The sequence below is a fragment of the Plectropomus leopardus genome, chromosome 2 (assembly GCF_008729295.1).
Source record: "Plectropomus leopardus isolate mb chromosome 2, YSFRI_Pleo_2.0, whole genome shotgun sequence".
Lineage (NCBI taxonomy): Eukaryota > Metazoa > Chordata > Actinopteri > Perciformes > Serranidae > Plectropomus > Plectropomus leopardus.
This window is the reverse complement of record NC_056464.1, coordinates 39,623,165-39,636,080: the sequence shown is the minus strand read 5'-3', so window position 1 is coordinate 39,636,080 and position 12,916 is coordinate 39,623,165. Positions and strand designations below refer to the sequence as shown.

The window sequence follows — 12,916 nt, the reverse complement described above, 5'->3', positions numbered from 1 at the left end:
GACGTGTCTTTTGGCACAACTTATATAGAAACTAAAGACTTGCAGGGACACGATGCATTTAAGCAAACAGGCTGACAGGACAGAAAACAAAAGACCTTTATGTGTATAATTGATGCTTTTGTGCTCAAATGACATTTTCCTCATAACAGTGAGGAATCACCCCAATTCATCGCTTCATTTATTATTGTTTTAGTGCGCGGTTGTGAAACTCCTTACGAGTGTGTTTAAAGGCTGTATAAATAAACTCGACTAGTTCTGCAGTTGATGTTTCTCTTCTTGTTCAGGTCTGTTTTTTCAGTTTTTTCAGTTTTTTCTCGGCCGGTCAGCGAGCAGAAACTGCTGTTTCTGTCACGGCTGATGAAAGCAGCGTGATTGTCAGAGCAGTGATTTATTTCTTTCTAAATGGTGGTGAAGTGTAACAAATGTGCCGTGCTGCATTCAAAGCCTCGACGTGCCGTCTTTGGACACACCAGGACACACAGCAGAGACTCATGTGGGGTCCACTTCTTTTTCTCCGGGACCGTCTAGAAGAGTTTCACGGTTAATTTCCTTCGCTCATTCATGTGATTATTTGCAGCACCGTCAGGTCACCTGAGCGGACTTACAGAGGGACACGGTTCATACACACTTTCACCAATACATTTCCACGACCTTTTCATGACTTTTAGGTGAATTTTAACCCTTTGAAACCTGGATGGATGTCGGTTTATGTGTGCTGAGTCCAAGTGCCTTTCACAAGCTTTAACATTTTGAAATTTGAGCTTTGAGGTTTTTTGGGGGTTTTTTTCTTAAAAGAGAGAATGACCAACTTGGCAAGAAATGTCCGACAAATTATCAGAAACTAGTAAAAGGTGACAAGAACTTCAAATAATTTTTGGCTCAAATTTTCTCTACAAAGTGGCTCCCCAACAATCATCACTCAAATCTTGACTATGCACAACTACTGTTCATGTCCCTGCTGTGATTTTCTGTATGTAATTAACATGTATTGCAAAAAAAAAAGCTATTTCTGATAATAATCATCAGTAGTGTGGCTAAAAAGACTAAATAGAAGAATAGAACAGTTTTCTGAATTTAGAAAATTAGATCACTTTACTGCAGCAGTAAAAACCAACAACAGACAACACTCATGATATAACAATAACCAAAATCTTAATGTATATTTTGTTATTTGTCGTTTGCAGAGAAGCACAATATTAACATTCATTTTGTCCACTGGGTTTTTGCAAAATAGAGACTTACAGTATACTTCTCACAAAGTATTTGTAAAGTTAAGAAATAAAAAATACTTTATTGATCCCTGGAGAGATACTGTAGCAGACTATGGCTGCAGCTATCAGTTATTTCCATCACAGAGGAATCTGTATAATCAGGTCAAGCAACAAATATTAACATTTTAGAAGTTGGAAAAATAGTTATTTGTCTACCCATCTTTTAACCGATTAATCATTTTTTCTCTAAAAGGACTCAGATGAGGAGAATGTGAGTTCAGTTATACAGTTGTTCTTCTTTTTGGGTGTTGGGGGACCCTATGAAAACATAAATATATATATGTAATAAATGATGTACTTTATTTATCCAGCACTGCAAAAGACTTTTGGCATGAAACATATTTTTTGGACTTTATTACTCCTGTTAGCACCATAAATCTTTTTAGTTGAGATGTATTGCATTTTGTAATCGAGCCCAAGTCATTATTTCCTCGCTCCAGTTATCATTTACAGCCCCGGGAGGCCGAGCTGACGGCGTTACAGAGCAAACAGTGTGACGGCCGAGCAGCAGGCCGCAGCTCAGCTTCAGGGTTAATTTGCTGCGCTTGTTCAGGTCGTTTTCTGCCTCCTTTAGCAGCGACTCCCCAGAGAGACGAGAGGCAAAGACTCACTGATGAACTGCTGCTGTGTGTATGCATGTGTGTGAGGGTGTGTGTGTGTGTGTGTGTGTGTGTGTGTGTTTGCGTGTGTGTGTGTGTGTGTGTGTGTGTGTGTGTGTGTGTGTGTGTGTGTGTGTGTGTGTATGCGTGTGTGTGTGTGTGTATGTGTGTAGATGTGTATGCATCTGGGCAGGCTGGCGTGCATATTTGCAGCAGGGGAAAACTGTAAAAAGTAAAAGCAGCAATACCACACAGTATGAGTACTTGATTAAAAGTAAAAGTCTCGCATTCAAAAGTATAAAAAAAGTACCAAAAGTTGAAGTACTCCTAATGCACAAAGGCTCCGTAAGTTAAGTAACTGTTATATGTTACTGGAGCATTATCATTGATTGATGTATAATTGGCCTTTTAACGGTGACAGTCCGCTCCAGTTCTCTCCAGCGTGCGGACGTGTCCGACATCTCGCTTCAACTGGAGCAGATTAACAAACTGTGTCGCTCCTGTAATCTTTTCCAACAAAACTCCTTTCATTGCGCACGACCAATACGCACGGAGGTGGCTGTTAATAGCGCCCATACCACTGATTCATCACATGCCTGTAAGCCAGACATCACCAACTGACGGACCGCGATAAGGAGTACCAAAATTAACCTTATTATATCTTCAAATCTCACTTAGGAGTTAAAGGGAACCTTTAAGTTTGACAGAAATAATGATTTGATGTATATCCTGATAAATATCGATATCGACTGGTATGAAAAAATATCGTGATAGGACTTTTTTTCCATATCGCCCAGCCCTAGCTGCCGTCAAAGCTGTGTGACTTTATGACTTTATGACTGTCAGTGTGAGGTCTCTCCAAAACAATAAAGCTGCATAAAGTGGAAAAGACATATGGAAGCAGTAGGACGTCTATATATCTTAAAATTGTACACATAGTACTCGAGTAAATGTACTCAGATACTCTGTAGGATGTTTGAGCATAAGATTATGACTAAATGAAGAGAATTAAAGCCTTGCTGTTTTTTTCCTGTTTGTCTGAAGCGTATTTTCTCTCTGTCAGATCTGAGGAACCGTTCGGCTGTATTTTGGGAGGGCGGGGTCAGCGGTGGATACCAGGCCTTGCTATTGGACGAGGATCAGGGATGGATGCTGGTGGGAGGGAAAGACCACATCTACCTGCTGAGGCCCGACAGCCTGGATCTGCCGTCACACACTGTGAGTCGCTCAGACAAGACGGTTTAAACATCATTTTAACTTCCCAAAAACAAAATAACACAACCTGTTTCATTTTCTGCCTCAGATCCACTGGCCTGCTGCCAGAGAACATGTGGAGCACTGCTTGCTGGCGGGGAAAAGTCTGGAGGTAAGTGTCTTTAACCCCTTGAAACCTGAAAAGACGTTGGTTTTCTGTATTCAAACACCTTTCACATGCATTTAAACCTTTTTAAACCGAAGCGAACTGGTTTTATTTCTTCAGAAAAAAAGGCAACGAGCAACTTCGCAAGAGATATTCCACAAAATGCAAGAAATTAGGAAACGAAAATGGCCTGAAAATTGTTTTCAAAACAGAGAGAGAGAGAGAGAAATAATTAGAAGATAATACTAAAAATAAATTTGGGAAAAATGTCCTGAAAACTCTCTTTAAATTTCTTAATACCGCAATAACTATTAACTGTTATCTGTATATTTTTTAATAGTGAAAAATAGATTTAAAACCATTAAAGCAAAATCAAAGTTTATATAGTTTATGTTCACCACAGACCTCATTTCAGGTTTCTCACCAAAAACACTTTTACAAAAACATTGAATTTGAGACGAGGGAACTGGTTGTGCCAACATTTCCGGGTTTTAGGATTTATTGTATAAACCTGAGCATTGTTTCATTCCTCTCATCTAATTATCAGCAAGAAAGAAAATCTGTGTGTTTCCCCAACGTGCCAAACTTTTCCTCCTCGTCTGTGCAATGAAACACAGCAGGTGCATTATTTCTGTGAGGTAATGAAGTTTCTCTTTTTTATTGTGTTTTATTTCCAGACAGACTGTGCCAACTTCGTGCGGCTGCTGCAGCCTTTTAATAAGACCCATGTTTATGCCTGCGGCACCGGAGCCTTCCACCCGCAGTGCACGTACCTGCACATCGGACACAACGCAGAGGTACTCATACGTTTCTTTATCAATTCTGTAACGACACAAGGCGGGCGATGCTGTGTCTGTGTGCTCGACAGTAGGAACTGGCTCCCTCATGATGCAGCAGGAGCTACAAGAGCTGTTATTGCATCACATAACTCTGAGAAAGTTTTGAAGCCACTATTCCTCTGTGAAATCGTGGACTACGTCTCCCAGAAATCCCTCATACGTGGACGCTCCCACGTATAAGGGGCTCATCTTTCCATTATGGCTCCATAACACGCCTACGTGGCCTAGGATGATGATAATAATAATAATAACTTTATTTATATATCACCTTTAAAAACACAGTTTACAAAGTGCAAACAAGGCAAAGCCGAAGCTGTAAACCGCAGAGTTAATAAAACAACTGAAGTCAGTCAATAATGGCGACAAAGAGCAGACAAGTGTGAAGACAGAATTAAGTAGGAGACATATTAGATAAAAACAGTGACATAAAGGCAAAAAAAAAAAGAGCTTAATAACATGCATGCACAAAAAAAAAATAATGATAATGATAATAATAATAATAAGAAGAAGAAGAATAAGAAGGATCAGGGCAGAATAAAATAATAAAAAGAATAAAAAGATAAATTAGAGCCTTAAATCAAACGACAAAATAAAAATTTAAATAAGTAAATAAAATTAAAAGATGAGTTAAAAGACACATTAAAGGTGCGGCGGCTGCAATAGAAATAAAGCTGCTAATGTTTTGAACATCCATCGCCATGGTTACTGAATGTTATCACCAGAGGAGAAGTCACAGAACATCACATTTTGAAAATATCACTTATTTTTGCACAAATCTGTGATGGAAACCCGCCTTGTGATGTTTGCTGGCAGAAATGTTTTCTGACGTCTTAAACTTTTGCAGTAAACATGTTTTGTGTCCTTTAGAGTCAGTCTGTCTCTGCAGAGCGGCTGTTGTGCTCTGACTGTCAAACAAAAAGAAACCAGAAAAAAAGACGTTTCCCCTTTTTGCTCCCCGCTCATTCTGAGTTTGTGTGTGGTCTCTCTGTCTCTGTCTCTCTGTCTCTCTGTCTCTCTGTCTCTCTGTCTCTCTGTCTCTGTCTCTGTCTCTCTGTCTCTCTGTCTCTCTGTCTCTCTGTCTCTGTCTCTGTCTCTGTCTCTCTGTCTCTCTGTCTCTGTCTCTGTCTCTGTCTCTCTGTCTCTCTGTCTCTCTGTCCTGCAGGAGCCTTTGTTCATGTTGTCTCACACCGTGGAGTCAGGCAGAGGAAAATGTCCCTTCAGTCCCAGGGAGCCCTTCACTGCCAGACTGACTGGTAGGTCTCGTCCAGTCCTCACATAATGCACCATGTGTCCCCCACCCACTCTCTCTCATTCACACAAGTGGAGACATTAAATCATCTTCAGTCCCTCTGTCCTCGTCTCGTGGTGACAGTAATGCTCTGCAGAGCACAGTCCCTCCTCTGTCTCATTCCCGGCTGCACAGCGTCCGTCCAGCTGTGGCGTGTGTGGTCCTTCGCTTGTTTCCCGCGCTGACGTCAGCTGTGGCCCCGCGAGACACGACGGACATAAAACACATCGACTAAATCTGAAGAAGAAAACGTGAAGCGTGGAGCCGTCAGACTGCGTCTGTTAGCCGAGCAGGCAGCGCTCTGTCCTTCTGTCTGTCTCTCTGTCTGTCTGTCTCTCTGTCTGTCTGTCCCTGTGTCTGTCTGTCTGTCTGTCTCTCTGTCTGTCTGTCTCTCTGTCTGTCTCTCTGTCTGTCTGTCTGTCTGTCTCTCTGTCTGTCTGTCTGTCTGTCTCTCTGTCTGTCTGTCTCTCTGTCTGTCTGTCTCTCTGTCTGTCTCTCTGTCTGTCTGTCTGTCTGTCTCTCTGTCTGTCTGTCTCTCTGTCTGTCTCTCTGTCTGTCTGTCTGTCTGTCTCTCTGTCTGTCTGTCTGTCTGTCTCTCTGTCTGTCTGTCTCTCTGTCTGTCTGTCTCTCTGTCTGTCTGTCTCTCTGTCTGTCCGTCTCTCTGTCTGTCTGTCTGTCTGTCTCTCTGTCTGTCTGTCTTCTTGTCTTTTTGTCTTTCTTTTTCTTTCTTGGGTCTGTCTTTCTTTCTGTCTGTCTTTTTGTCTTTCTATTTCTTTGTCTCTCTTTCTTTTTGTCTTTCTTTCTTTCCATCTTTCTTTCTGTCTTTTTGCTTTCTTCTTTCTTTCTTTCTTTGTACTTCTATTTTCTTGTTTTCTGTCTTTCTTTGTTTCTGTCTTTCATTCTGTCTTTTTCTTTTCTTTTTTTTCTTTCTGCCTGTTTTTTTCTTTCTTTTTTTGTTTTTTTTCTTTCATTTATTTCCTTTTCTTTTTATGTTTTTCAGTTTTTCTGGTTGTTTTGTTTTCTTTCCATTCTCTTTCTTTTGTTCTTTCTTTCTTTTTCTGCCATTTCTTTTTCTTGTTTTCTTTCTATTTTCTTGTTTTCTTTCTTTTCTTCTTCTGTCTAGCCCGTCTTGTTCTTTCCTTCTTTCTTTCTTTCCTTCTTTCTGTTAGTTGTTAGAGTGCTGGACCTTTAACAGCAGACACGCAGAGAAACACCAGAAGAAAATCTGTAGATTTAAAGAGTTTTTATTGCAAAATGACATATATGTTTAAAACGCACAAAGATGGTTTTGTTTTGTTGCTTTCTAACGTGCATCAGCTTGTAAATATTTACAGCTTCACTGAGGACCGTGACGGGGAAACGATCAAAGCCGAAGGCGGAAACTAAATCAGAGCTTCGTGCTGCAAATGTTGCAACTCTCTCTGCGTTGGTCAAATAATAATAAATCATTTAATCGCTGTCAGACGGATAATTCATGTTACAGGACAGAGTTTCTGGTTCTTATAATTATGATATGATGTTGGTCTGCATTAAGTTATTTTGTTTGTTTTTGACAGTGGTGAAAGAAAGATTTCACAAAATATGTAATTTGTTTTTTCTTTCTTTCTCTCTTTCTTACTTCTGTCTGTCGTCTGTTTCTTTCTGTCTTGTTTTCTTTTCTTTCTTTCTTTGTCTTTCTCTGTCCATCTTTTTTTTTATTTTTTCAAATTTATTCATTTTTATTTATTTATTTATTTTTCTCTTTATTTCTTTCTTCTTTTTCTTTCCATTGTCTTTCTTTGTCTTTTCTTTGTTTCTTGCTTTCTTTCTGCCTTTATGTCATGCTTTCTTTCTTTTTATCTTTCTTGTTTTCTATTTCTTTGTTTTTAACCCCTTTCTTTCTTTCTTATTCTTTCTTTCTTTTTTATTATTTTTAAAATGTATTTATTTATTTATTTCGGGGTTTTTTTCCCCTCCCTAGATGGCGAGCTGTATGCCGGCACCTCAGTGGATTTCATGGGAGCGAACGCTGCGATCTTCCGGACGTCCGTCCAGGGCAGCAGTCAACATTACATCCGGACTGAAGCGTACGATCACAACTGGCTCAACGGTGAGAAGCTTCGGCCTCGCGAAGACTTCGCTTTGACACCAGAAGGAGTTTGTTTTTGTGGCCTCGGTAAAAGCAGCTTTTTATTCCAAAATGATGCATCTTTTATCTTTCTTTTGCAGAGCCGGAGTTTGTGGGCTCCTTCTCCATCCCTGACACTCACAGTCCAGACGACGACAAGGTCTACTTCTTCTTCAAAGAGCGCGCGGTGGAGGCGGGACAGTGGGACAAGAGGGTGTACAGCCGTGTGGCTCGAGTCTGCAAGGTACGAAACACACACACGGATGCAAAATGTGTTCTTGCTTTAAATATTTTAAATAAAAAATTTGTCTGATAATTTTGTTTTAATTCTCTCTTTCTTTTTTTTTTAGCAAATTTTCATGTAATCATCTTGCTCACGTTTCAAAGGTTTAAATACTTAAAAATTTGTAAGAAATTAGCAAAACGTTATAAGTAAAATAAAATGAAAACAATGAAATAACCTGAAAAAAAACAACATTTGAAGAAAAAAAAGTAAAAATTTTATATATAAAGTCATAGTCTCTTTTTTCTAACTTTTTTTAAAGCAAATTTTTAGGTCATTTTCTTGCCACCTTTTGCAAATTTCTTGCAATTTGCAGGATACTGCTATGAAGAGAAATCAAGTTGCTTTCGAAAGAAATCAACCCGGTTTAAAATGTATCAATGTTTGTAAAATGTATCTGAACACAGCACAAGAAAACCAAACCTGTCAAACAGGTCTCAAAGGGTTAAAGTCTCTTTTGGGGCTTCCCTCTTTTCTCCGTTTGACCTCCACACTTTCTTCATCGGTCTTTTCCTCTCTCGTCTCTCCATCCGCGCAGAATGACGTGGGAGGGAAGAGGAGTCTGATCAACCGCTGGACCACCTTCCTCAAAGCCCGGCTGGTGTGTTCGGTCCCCGGCCCGTCTGGAGTCGACACGCAGTTCGATGAGCTCGGTAACACGGCACTGCTTACCAGCCTCACTTTCCCCCTGAACTCGTCTGAATCAGACCTTTGATATTATGTTCCCGATGTCTTCCCTTCTTTTTTTTTTTGTCTCCCTAAACTTTGACAAGAGGACAAAGTTTGACAAGCAGGAACTGTCTCCTCCTTTCCTTCCCTCCATCCTCCTCCCTTGTTTTCTCACCTCACTCCCAAACTCTCTTTCAACGCTTCTTTGTGCACATTTTGCTTTTTATTTTCACTATTTTCACTGTTATTTGTGTAAGTTAGTGCAAGTCAAAAGATTTAAAGCAAATAATGATAATAATAATCAATAACTAATCAATAGACTGAGTCAGTAGGCACTTGGACTGCTTGGACACACACATCGATAATTAAAGTTCCATAATTTATTTAATATATTTCAAATGTGAAATAGGGTTTTTAAGGAGGTAAGTCCTCTGTGCAATGATTCTTGAATGTGAGCCATATTTATATTTTAATGATACACATATTCAATATATTCTTTCTTGTTATTCTAACTTTATTTATGTCTGTCGTTCATTTTAGCATTGCACATATATTTATATTTTTAACTTACATATTAAGCATTGTAGCATGAGGTGCATTTTTTTATTTTACATACTTGGCACTCTTAGCACATTATACATATTATAATCTAAATATTCACATACTAGTGCTAATTTTCTATTACTGTATTTCTTAACATTTGCATTTTTTACACATTTTACATACTCTGCATGCTATACATACTTTCAAAATGTTTAAATATTTACTAGTGCAAATCTTTTTTATTGTATTTCTTTACATTTATATTTCTACACATTTTACATACTCTTCATATTATACATACTTTTGTTTTTAAATATTTACATTCTCGTGCTAATTGGGGTTTTTTAAACATTATTACTGTATTTCTATGTAATTATTTTTTCATTTTATTCTGTTTTTATTTATATTTTTACATAGTTGTGCTGGTGCCATAATTCTCGATGCTGGCATCACAGCGACTATAATAAACCACAATCAATAAAGTATTTCTGATTCTGATAAGAGCATCCTAATATTTGAACTTTAAAGCTGTCTCTTTTTTTGTTGTTGTTTTTTAGAGGACATCTTTGTTCTGGAGACCAAAGACCCTCAAAACCCGACCATCTATGGAGTCTTCAGTACATCCAGGTGAGACACATATGATATAACACATATTGGATAGATATTTTGTTGAGACTACTTCTAATGAAAAATAAGAGAGGTAAAGTGTATTATAACTCTTTAACCGTTTAAATTTGGGATTTTTCAGTCTGGACGATTAATGGGGACAATTATTTGGCATCCAATTATTATCTGTATTTTATTTTAATGATCCCTGATAAAATGAATTAAAAAGTGCAATAAAACGTCAGGATGGGAGGAACTTTTACTTTGTGAAACCTCAGGGAGCTATTTTTATTTATTCTGTTTTTATTTAAATTTTCACTTCATAAAAATGTTGCTGCCAACTACAAAATATAAACTTTAGTGACTTTCTGATAAAGTCTGCTTTCACGATGAGGGTAAACATCTTTGGACAGTGATAGCAGCGGAGCACCGGGAGGATCTCCTCCTCCTTCACATGCGCACTCTTTGCCGGCACGTGCACGCCCAGCGGTGTGGGGGATCAGAGGTCAGCTGTGGGTGGGTGTCGGGGTCAAAGGTGAAGAGGCCCGGCCGCTGCTGTTATTGTAACCCTGATGTAATAAAACACTCCCATTTCTTCTTCCTCTCCTCCGTCCCTGTCCGTCCTCGGTGCTCTGCTTTCTCTCTTTATAATTAACTCTTTATTTCTGTCACTCCCTTTATTTTATGTTTTTGAGCACCTATGATGTGATACTCAGTTCATATTATCCGTCTTTCTCCTCCAGCTCGATATTTCGCGGTTCAGCAGTGTGCGTGTTCTCCATGGCGTCTATTCGAGCCGCTTTCAACGGGCCGTTTGCTCATAAAGAAGGTCCTGACTATCGCTGGGTGGAGTACAAGGGCCGCATCCCGTACCCGAGACCCGGCACGGTGAGTGTCATCACAGCCGCAACCTGTAAAAACACACGCTTTTATCACGTCCCGCAAAACTACTCTGATGTCAAATATTTGGGTTTTTAATCTGTTTTTGGAGCTGAGTTTTGGTTCAGTTCAGTTTAACTTCTGAATTTACAGACAGCTAAAAAGTGCCCAACCACCAAACGTTTCTGGCTATCTTGCCTTTCCGTTGATGAAGGTAAATTGGGTGTGTGAAGCACACGTTAACCCTTTAAATTTCTCCTGTGCTGCATTTAGACCCCTTTCATAAGCTTTTTGAATCTTTGAAACCTCATTCATTCATTCAAACCTTTATTTAAGACTCGGGGAATCATTGAGGGAGACCCTCACTTTCGATGATGCAGAGCAGCACATTTAAAACATAAGCAATCAAAAAACACTCAAACACTTTTTTTTATTTTATATTTATAATTATGTTACTGAAAAAAGTGTTTGAATATATATATATATATATATATATATATATATATATATATATATATATATATATATATATATATATATATATATATAATAATCCTTTTTTTCAGCATTTTTAATTATTATCTTTTAGTAATTTCTTCCCCCACCCTTTCTATCCAAAAAAGGAAAAATGTCCAAAAAATATTTTCTATTAAGATAATTTTAGATTTAGAATTACAAAAGTACAAAAGTAATAAAAAATATAAAATAGATATAAAATAGATACTTTTTTCCAGCATTATCTTTTATTAATTTCTCCCCCACCTCTCTGTCCAAAAATTATATTATGTCCATATTTATAATTCAAATAATTTTATATTTAAAAATATGTTACAGAAAAAATAAAATATAATAAAATGTATAAAATAAATACATATATTTCCACAGCTTTTTTAATTATTATCTTTTAGTAAACATATGGCGTCTAAATGCAGCACAAAAAAAAACTAATGTTCAAAGTTTCAAAGGGTTAAGGATATTTAAAGATGTTGGTCGCTTGCTTATTAAAGTTCACGGTCCATAATTCTTAGTAAATCTCGTGCTGACAGGTTGGTATTTCTGTCTGTGTGAAGATCGCAGTATTTCCTGCGAGTTTGAACTCCAAACACACAAAACAGATGTGATGAAAACAAGCCGATGAAGCTGTGCGAGGGTTAACCTCCGCTGATTTAACACTGAGCTCCTCTGGGAAGCTTCAGCCTGTCAGGAGGGCCGAGGCTTGAGAGTGTGTCAGGTGTTATTTCATCCTCCCGGCCGGGGAATTCACCTCTCTGGGCTGCAGCGCGGGGTTAAACTGCAGAAGAGCTCAGCCACGTCAGTGTGTGTACATGTGCGTGTGTGTGTGTGTGTGTGTGTGTGTGTGTGTGTGTGTGTGTGTGTGTGTGTGTGTCAGTGTGTGTGTGTGTGTGTGTGTGTGTGTGTGTGTGTGTGTGTGTGTGAGTGAGTGATTAAACGCTAAATGAAACAGTCCCAGAGATGCTGCGGTCACAACCTCTGATCACTGACTCACACACACACACCCACGCACACACACACACACACACACATGTTCACACTTACAGAGTAATGGCTTCCACTTGTTTAAAATATTCTCTTATTCATCTGAATCCACTTTGCTTCTCTTCTCTTCTTTCCTCGCTCACACCGCTTCATCAGTCTTCATATTATCTCTTCAGCTCATTTATCTCCTGATTTTGTCCTCTTCTTAAGGAAAATGTCTGAGTTTCTCTGTGAATTAACACACAGTATGCTGTGACACAGTCTGAAAATGATTTTTCCACATTATCTTCATGTCCTCCTCTGTCTGCCCATTAATCCCCAGAATAAATGTTAGCATTGTACGTTTCTGCAAACAACAGATGTGAAACGTGTTCATTATTATCTAACAAATAACTTCACATTTCTTAACATTTCATCAGTGCTGAGTTTAGTATTTTATGATGGTAAAAGGGCGATAACCTTGTTAGTTATGGCTAGAAAAAGGTCATGTTTTGGTCTAAAACACAACCAGCTTTGATGGCACAATGACTGGAAATGTGTCATTAGAAAAAAACTGCAAATGTTACAGTGTGCCGCTAAAAACACCCAGTTTTTGTGGTACAGTTGGCAAAAAAATGCCACAATGTGTTGCTAAAAAATCGTACAATGGCAGCAGAGGGATGATAAAACACAACTACATCAACATATTAAATATCCACAAACGCTTTCCTATAAAAGAACGGATTTAAAGAATGACACATGAATCCTTTTTTTATCTACTTGATCTCCCCAAACCTTTCTTTAGTACCATACCATTGATCTTTTTGCTCATCATATGTCTCTGTCTCGTCCTCCAGTGTCCCAGCGAGACATACGACGCTCTCCACAAGTCCACCAAAGACTTCCCAGACGAGGTGGTGAGCTTCATGCGGCAGCACCAGCTGATGTGGGAGCCCGTCCTGCCTCTGGGCGGCAGACCCATCCTGACCCGCGTCA

At 38.7% G+C, this 12,916-nt stretch overlaps 1 protein-coding gene across 1 annotated transcript in view; it reads left to right on the top strand.

Moving 5' to 3' along the window:
* si:dkey-49n23.1 (semaphorin-3D) overlaps positions 1-12,916 on the top strand; it is a 99,093-nt gene that overhangs the window by 74,916 nt on the left and 11,261 nt on the right. The window contains 10 exon segments of the mRNA XM_042510822.1: positions 2,934-3,088; positions 3,174-3,236; positions 3,908-4,027; positions 5,232-5,322; positions 7,318-7,446; positions 7,566-7,708; positions 8,286-8,400; positions 9,517-9,586; positions 10,309-10,453; positions 12,778-12,916. Of these exon segments, the coding sequence (XP_042366756.1) occupies positions 2,934-3,088; positions 3,174-3,236; positions 3,908-4,027; positions 5,232-5,322; positions 7,318-7,446; positions 7,566-7,708; positions 8,286-8,400; positions 9,517-9,586; positions 10,309-10,453; positions 12,778-12,916 (1,170 nt within the window).